The 8794-nt window shown below is 40.7% G+C and overlaps 1 protein-coding gene across 5 annotated transcripts; it reads left to right on the top strand.

Moving 5' to 3' along the window:
• The first annotated feature begins 1080 nt into the window (after nt 1-1080).
• Nucleotides 1081-5778, top strand: LOC124863191 (B9 domain-containing protein 1-like). Of its 5 annotated transcripts, none has more exons than XM_047357475.1 (7): nt 1081-1269; nt 1397-1465; nt 1640-1748; nt 3593-3689; nt 3833-3886; nt 4726-4793; nt 4969-5778. In XM_047357475.1, the coding sequence occupies exons 1-7, from the start codon at nt 1216-1218 to the stop codon at nt 5124-5126; spliced, it is 609 nt and encodes a 202-aa protein (XP_047213431.1). In that variant the 5' UTR covers nt 1081-1215; the 3' UTR covers nt 5127-5778. The 5 variants fall into 5 exon arrangements, with proteins under 5 accessions (XP_047213431.1, XP_047213429.1, XP_047213428.1 ...); XM_047357473.1 differs by having other exon boundaries at nt 3815-3886; XM_047357472.1 differs by having other exon boundaries at nt 3815-3895.
• Nucleotides 5779-8794: the final 3016 nt, after the last annotated feature.

The following is an 8794-nucleotide window of genomic DNA, read 5'->3' as shown; positions in this document are numbered from 1 at the left end:
AGCTGGAGAGAGGGACGTCTGGGTGTCTCTGTTGAGTCTGCTGACCCCGTGACCCGGTCCCGGATAAAGTGGAAGACGACGAGTACGAGTACAAGGTTTCAAGGCTAAATTGGACCAGCCTGGTAGCCTGGTAGCCAGTCTTCATTGATTGCACATTGCACCAGTAAGAGCAGAATTAAATGTGCTCCTCAACTCTCCTGTTTCCACCAGAACTGTCCGTCAGGAGCTCCACAGGGTCAATATACACGGCCGGGCTGCTATAGCCAAACCTTTGGTCACTCATGCCAATGCCAAACGTCGGTTTCAATGGTGCAAGGAGCGCAAATCTTGGGCTGTGGACAATGTGAAACATGTATTGTTCTCTGATGAGTCCACCTTTACTGTTTTCCCCACATCCAGGAGAGTTACGGTGTGGAGAAGCCTCAAAGAAGCGTACCACCCAGACTGTTGCATGCCCAGAGTGAAGCATGGGGGTGGATCAGTGATGGTTTGGGCTGCCATATCATGGCATTCCCTTGGCCCAATACTTGTGCTAGATGGGCGCGTCACTGCCAAGGACTACCGAACCATTCTTGAGGACCATGTGCATCCAATGGTTCAAACATTGTATCCTGAAGGTGGTGTCGTGTATCAGGATGACAATGCACCAATTCACACAGCAAGACTGGTGAAAGATTGGTTTGATGAACATGAAAGTGAAGTTGAACATCTCCCATGGCCTGCACAGTCACCAGATCTAAATATTATTGAGCCACTTTGGGGTGTTTTGGAGGAGCGAGTCAGGAAACGTTTTCCTCCACCAGTATCACGTAGTGACCTGGCCACTATCCTGCAAGAAGAATTGCTTAAAATCCCTCTGACCACTGTGCAGGACTTGTATATGTCATTCCCATGACGAATTGACGCTGTATTGGCCGCAAAAGGAGGCCCTACACCATACTAATAAATTATTGTGGTCTAAAACCAGGTGTTTCAGTTTCATTGTCCAATCCCTGTAGTTATCGTTGGATTTATTTTTGGGAAACTGCCGCCCTCTTGTGGTCACCTTCATCATTTCATTACAAACCCTCGCGCTCTCGTTCAGTTTGATCCAACCTAGTAGCCGTAGGGAAACACGACCGTTGCCTTAGCAACGAGCTTGAAAAAGCTAAGACATTAGATTATCAGCAGGTTTCATTTAAACGATAATTAGCAGAAATTTGGCTGAGATTTGTGATGGAAACAACTGTGTTTCTTCTGACGGTGAACGGACAGATTGAAGGAGCGAACGTGAGTGGTTCTTTTATTGCTTTAGCTTAGCAACTAGCATTAGCATTAGCAGCACCAATGCAACGAAATGCTTTCGTTTCATTTCCCTTTTGGTCTTGTTTCTAACATTTTTTTTCTTTCACTCCAGTTTCCAGACTATGACAATTTATACTGCAAATATTGTTACGTCTACGGCCATGACTGGGCTCCCACCACAGTGAGTAGTCTTTCGGATGCAACATTTGCAGTATGTTCTTATCTAATGTTATAATTGTTGCTCATTAGAAAGACTAGCAGAAAAACTCCACACACCATACAGGACAGACTAGTTTGCATAAGGCATGCATGAAGAAATTGGGTTGTGTTGTATATGTGTGTTTTGGTTTTTTAGGGTTTGGAAGAAGGCATCACACAGATAGCCTCTAAAAGCATCCAGTCTCACAGGTTAATATGGAACTTTCCTTTGGAGACAACATTCAAGAGCACAAATCCTTCTGGGTGTAAGCATTTCACACTTAAACTTTATGATTTCTAGCAGTTACCGACATCATCCTCTTTATTTCTGAAATATTTGCACTATTTTCAAGTGATTTGGATTATAGGGTATACATTTTATAACAGAAACAATGTCCCCTCACTGAATCTAAAACTCAAAAGATAAAATTAAAACCAGAAATCTACATACACTGTGTAAAAAGATACATAACCCTTTTTTTCTCACTGTTTGAGAACAAATCTTTTTTTTTAAAATATCATTTAAGATAACCAACATCATATCTAAATATTAAATGCCAGAATAATGACTTTTTTTCATATTTTTGTGTTAATTAGTTCAAAGTTAGAGGCTAACATACATTTCTTTAGTATTTGGTAGAATTACCTTTTAAGCTGGTATGTCTTTGGTCCTACTGGAATTCTGGCCCATTCCTCCTATCAGAACTGGTGTAACTCAGTCATGTTTTTAGTTCTGCTTGGTGACGCACCTTTCAGCTCAGCCAACAAATTTTCTATAGCCGTGTGAGGCGCCATCTTGTAAGTTCCCTTCAAAAACATGGCCTCTTGTGATCTTGCCGCTTGGTCATAATTTGGCAGCATTCTTAGGGTCATTGTATGGAAGACCTTTCTGCGCTCAGGCTTTAACGTCCTGGGTCATGTCTTGAGACGCTGCTTCAATATTTCCAAATGGTGTTGTTTTCCAGTGATGCCCTCTATTTTATGAGGTATACCACCCCCCTTGCAACAAAAAAAAACATACAACCTGATACTGATATACCCGTATTTAACATTTCTGATAGCGCTCCCAAGATTGCAAGTTTCCTTCTATTTCGTTCAAATGTATTGATGGCCATAATGTCCAAACACTTAAATTTTAGTTTTATCAGACCACAGGATATGTTTCTAAAAATTATGCTATATGTCCTCATGCATTTGAAAGTTGTAATCTGACATATTTTGTTGTTTTTCGAGTAATGGCTTTTTGCTTGCTGATTGGCTTTTCAGTCCATATTTGTATATAATTCTTGTCATTGTTCATAATTCTCATAGTTCATCCGTTCTCATAGTAGCTTCAGCCAGCATCTTCACAAGGTCTTCTGCTTTTTTTCATAGTCTGTTTGTCACAACACAATTCTTTGAGAGGTGGTCAAACATAGGTACACATTCACGCCCATATACAACAAGCAGCCAGACAGCATTCAGACCCTCCCCCCTCATCCATCTGTGCTGCAATCCAACAATATAACCATCCCACCAGGCTCCCCAACCAATCACCACATTTACCTCCCAGTGACAGGGGGAGAACAGAAACCCAGAGACCCCGGAGAACCAGTTGGGAAGGAAAGGGCAAAACATCACACCAGGACAGGCACCCAGATCCCCTACATCAACACCAAAGAGCCAGTCCAGGTGCACCCATGCCACCAGGACCCTCAACAGCAGTCCACCTGCGACCCAGCACAGGCCGACCACAGCCAAGAAGCAGAGCCGCCACAGCAACCGCAAAGAGGGACAGAAGGCACCCAAACCAAACCTTGAGCATCAAGACAGAATACCGGGACATCCCGGCCAGCACCATGTACCACTCACACCTCCCCCAGAGTTCAATAGGAGCTCTCACAATTCAGCCTCCATCATAGATAACAAATTAGATTCTGGGTTACGTTTATTTCAAGTTATAAACAGGAATTCTCAAGCCTGCGGTCAGCAAAGGCAAATAAAAAGCTGTTTTTGAGGGGGCCGCTCAGCCGGTTGCATATTCACTAATCAAGCAACTAGATCATTAAAGGTCTCGCTGGTAGGAGCATTCCTGCTACTACTGAGGTGTAACTTTCTGTACATTTTCCAGGGCCTCAGCTTGTGGTGAGTGTCTACGGACCAGATGTTTTTGGCAATGATGTGGTCAGGGGTTACGGAGCAACACACATCCCCTTCACACCTGGACAGTGAGTATAGCTTTCATCGACCCTACTCCTACTTCAAGCATGTTAACGTTGCTGATGTTTAAGGAACCTAAGGTATAAACTTTGTATTTGTTTCAGTTTAGAAAATGACTAAATAATGAAAAGAGTCTGTTCCCTTTTCTCAGACATACAAGAACCATCCCCATGTTTGTTCCAGAGCCCACGTGGAGGCTTCAAAGGTTCACAGAGTGAGCTGTGTCTCCCCACCGCTGGGATTTATCTGATAGACCAAAGCAAAGTAGTGCATAATTGTAAACAGTAAATAGAAAAATCTAAAAGAAAATGTTGCATGCAGCTATAACCAGACCACTTTACTCTGATGCCCCTAAATAAAATCTGAGGCAAAAAGTTACTCTTCAGATGTCACCTAATTGGCAAATAGTCCAAATTGAATATTTGGGCCTGTAAATGCTACTTTATATGAAGAAAAACTAATACTGCACATCACCCTAAACACACCATCCTCACTGTGAAACATGGCAGTGGTAGCATCATGCTGTGGGGATGCTTTATGTCAGCAAGGATAGAACTAACTGAATACAGGGGGAATAATTTCTCAAAGGTAGAGGACAAAAGGAGCACCTTTAACCTGGACAATGACTCCAAACATTCAGCCAGAAATGTTTACGATCATTGCTTAGATCAAAGGGTTTTCATGAATGGCCCAGTTAAAGTCCAAACAATAATACAACAAATACACATACTAGCTTGTCCTTACAGGGTTGTGGGCTAACCTGCAAGGGTGTGAAATATCTTAGTGATTTTGAAGTATTTTGCATAAAATAGGCAAATGTTTCAGTCTCTAGACCTCCAGAGCTCCAATAGAGACCATTAGATGTACAGTTTTAACTGCAGCAAATGGTGGTTCTTCAAACTGTTGACTCAGGATACAAATACACCTAAATACTTTAAAGTTTCTGGTTCTCGAATGACAAAATGTGTGAAAGTAGAAGGGTGTGAATAATTTTGCAGGGCATTATATAAAACTGTTTTTTCAGATTTCTTTTCTCCTGCTCAGTTGGTTGTTAGGACGGCGGCCGGAGTACACCGACCCTAAAGTGGTGGCACAGGGGGAGGGTCGAGAAGGTCTGTCATGCTTACATTTCGTTAACGTACCAAACAGCTGTTTATTGGTTTCCCTGCATTTTCCGCAGCTTCAGTTCAGCAGTAAAGATCAGAGTAAACAGCAGTGTCCATAAACTGCTTATGATCATACAGCCAAAATCACGTTTGCACGTTTTAAAATGATTTTCTGTTTCAGTGACAAGGGTTCGATCTCAAGGTTCTGTTACCGTCTCCTTTCACATAATGACCAAAGACATGAAGAAGATGGGCTACGACACGGGACCATCGACCCCATCAACCGTCCAGTCTGCCAGTTCTGGTTGGTCAACGGAGGTGGAATCATATGCGAAATAACATAAGACCTAACCGGGCTACATATCAGTTATCATCCTGAGTGAGCTCCCAGCAGTCCAGTATGGACAGAGAACAGAAAAAGTCTTAAATTTAGGCCTTTTTGATTTGTCATACTAGGTCTTAAATTATTTGTTAACTCTTACATTTGTATGTTTGTAACAGAAAAATTAGAAAATGTGGTTTTAATTGTTCATCTTTCTTTGAGGAAAGATTCATTCATTGGTCTGATTTTAAATACTAGCTGCTGATTTCAGGTGTTACATTGTGAGATGCTCTGTTATTTACTAATAGCTCCTTTATCATAAAAAACTGTATGTTTAGTTAGATCTGGCTTTCCATTAGAACCACCATTGGAAAGGTTTGCTTTAACCTACTTTGTACTGTAGAAGCTTTTAAGTAGCCAAGCTGTAAAAGCATCTTCTGGTATCTAGAAAGCTATAATTAATCTAGGTCTTACATTTAAATCATAAAGGTGAGCAGCAAACAGTTACTTGACACTCTTACAGCGGATTGGTGTAAATCCAAGCACTGCAGTCCAGCAGCCATGAATGAGTTGATGTGGTCATTTCAGACACATTCTGCTTTGTAAAGTTGTACCTTTTTTTCCATTTTGTTTTTTAAATAAAACTCAAACATTGGTGTTTGCTCCAGATTCATTCTGATTTACTTTTGGAACACCAAAATCAAGAAAATAAAAACTAAAAGCTACAGAGCTGAAGTGAAATACGTTTTATTTTTGAACCAATGCCGTTACAGTTGTCCTCGTCCTCATCCAACAGGGAGCGGCCAGCTGCGTTTGCTCGTTTAGAGGCCGTTAAAATACCACAACTTTTTCCTACAAAAACCCATTACACAGAATAATAAGGTATACAGAAGAACAGTATGTTACAATAATACAAATGATAAATTATATTATACAGTTATAATGCCAACGGGTTGAGCACAAATCCAATAAAAAAAAATGCAGTTTGCTCCCAGTACTAAGAAAAATATAACTAGTTAGACATGAAAGAGGAATAAAAGGAGTCAGTTTATGCATATATTGACAAGACAACTCATAAAATCAGTTAGTCCTCTGGGGAAAAAGCACTCGGTACATCACTGAACCAGTGAGGAAATCTGCCAGAAATCAAATAAAGGTGAGGAACTGCACACACTGGGAGTGTTTAATTTATCCAATAAGGCTAAAGCCTTTTCCCTCCTTGTTTCACTGCAGTCCTTTTTCACTTCTTACTCTCCCTACTCTTGCATAATGTTTTGTAGAGATTAAACATGTTTGCTGGTTTGCGAGTACGTTTCACATCCATTCAGTCAAGGGTCCGAGCACAAACCCTCCTCATTGCCATCTCAAACATATCTTACACGCCTGGAGCAGCTCCTCCTTTTTGCCTGAGAGAAACACGTGGTCTGCGTTCAGTGGAAACATCCCAAGTTCTGCAGTGAAGCCAGCACAGCACATCATCCCACAAGGAGGCACCAACCCACTAAAAATTTAAAGCAATTTAAAAATGACATAAAAAAACTTGAAAGGGTTGTTTAGACTTTTCTGAAGTGAAGTTCTGTGAAGTTATAATAGATCACCAACTTGTAGTAGACAGATGTAAGTATCGCAGTAGTTTTATAGAAGGGTGACAAACTTAAAACATCTTAAATTGAAGGTTTTAACCATGGAATACCGCCAGGGTTCCAATGAATGTTTTGTTTCATAATTCCATACTTTTCCAGACCCCAATTCCTGGATTTCTCTGGCTGTTCTGGACAACTGTGCACATAACATTTCTCACATATTCTGCAAATCATGAAACAACTCAATGGGGGCGTCTGATTTGCCATTTCACAATTTTTCTGCCATTTTTATGAACATTTCAAAATATTTTACACTTTGACATATCAAATCTAGCCTGGATCAGATTCACCCTTTTTTAGTAGAAATTCAGAAAATTGTCATTATTATTCTAAATCCGAATCAACCTTGATCGACAAACCTTGTTCAAAGAGGGTCTAGAAAGCAACGCATAGCAGCGATTTTGCTTTTGTGATTCTGTAGCTCCTGTGAGTAACTCTAAAGTTGTGATGTGGCAATTCATAGATAAACGGCATCATGCAAATGTAAATCAATATAAAATCGAAAATTTGTTTTTATTTAGGCTATAGAATAAGGAATAAAGTCTTGAAACTCAGTTTTCCACACTACATTTTCTTTTCCCCCTTTTATTCATACTTGGAAAATGCTCAAATCTCCAACTTTTTTGGACTGCGTAGGAACCCATTAACGCCATAATGTGACGGGTTTCTCAGCTGCGCACGTGTTTCTACGCTGAGGTTAAAATAGCTGCATCACTCCATTCATTGTACTTGTCAGGAAAGAGAGGAGTAAATGTTTCATTTGTGCAATGGGCCTTGGAAGATGGCACAGTCCTGTGCTTTTTCAGGTTTTATAGGTGCCTGGAAATTATTACAGCAGACCCATGATCAGCTGATGAGGTGGACTGATACAGCATACAGCTGTAACTTCAGCATGGATACACAGTGGATGTTTGGCAGAAAACCTATATCAGTTAATACAGCTCTGTATCTTATAGATACGAACATTATTTGTTTTAAATGACTAAAATCAGCTAAAATGGGGGGTGGGTTCCATTTGTGTAGCCTGTTTGTCGTCTTATCACAATGAACTTGTAGAAAAAGGAAGAAAGCCTGTCATTCATTGTGATAAGACATCAGTCTGCTACAGGTAAGAAACCTATTACCGTATTTTCCGCACTATAAGGCGCACCGGATTATAAGGCGCATAGAATAGAAGCTACTGCAGTCAAACGTTTGACTGGGGTTGCGTTATGCATCCACTAGATGGAGCTAAAGAGAATGTCAACAAAACAGTCAGATAAGTCAGTCAGTCAAACTTTATTAATACACTACAAACCAGCGTTCTGATAACTCCATTCACTCTCGTGGTAAGGAATAGAGCCAACCTCACGTTAGGAAAGCATTGGAGTCTATGAAGTTGAAGTTGAAATCAAACGTTAGTTAAAACGTGAAAAGGAACTTTTCCCTGATTCAGTAAACACGTAAAAGAAACAGTTTGATGCACTAAATCAAACGTTAGTACATTCACAATATAGTAGCGTTAACAGTTGAATTCTCTCGCTGCTGCTCTATTCCCATGTTCGACTGCGTAGCTGACAGCCTTGAGTTTGAACTCAGCATCGTAAGCGTGTCTCTTGAAAGGTGCAATTTTGGGGTCGTTATACACACACAGGTGGTGTTGGACTAGGAGTAAGCACAGTACTATTACTTCGGCGACGCCCCTGACTACGGTAGCCGTAATGCTGCAAGCGGTGCGACTTTGTAGTTTACCAGTCGTACTGAAACATTTTGACAGAGCGCCGTGTACAACCAGTATGGATCAACCAATTAACCAATTGATCCATATATAAGGCGCTAAGTCATTTTTTGAGAAAATTAATGGTTTTTAAGTGCGCCTTATAGTGCGGAAAATACGGTACTATTAATAACTGAACAGAACTTCACATCCAAAAAAAAACCAAATATGCCCCGTTAGAAAAGAGGACCAAAACAAAAAAGGGGGGGGGGGGGGTCTACAAAACCTGTGCATTTTATTTTAAGCCATAATTCATCCACCCACTTATCAACCAGCTGCTCAACTT

The sequence above is a fragment of the Girardinichthys multiradiatus genome, chromosome X (assembly GCF_021462225.1).
Source record: "Girardinichthys multiradiatus isolate DD_20200921_A chromosome X, DD_fGirMul_XY1, whole genome shotgun sequence".
NCBI classification, from domain to species: Eukaryota; Metazoa; Chordata; class Actinopteri; order Cyprinodontiformes; family Goodeidae; genus Girardinichthys; species Girardinichthys multiradiatus.
The sequence above is the reverse complement of the archived record's forward strand: the minus strand, read 5'-3'. Positions and strand labels throughout refer to the sequence as shown.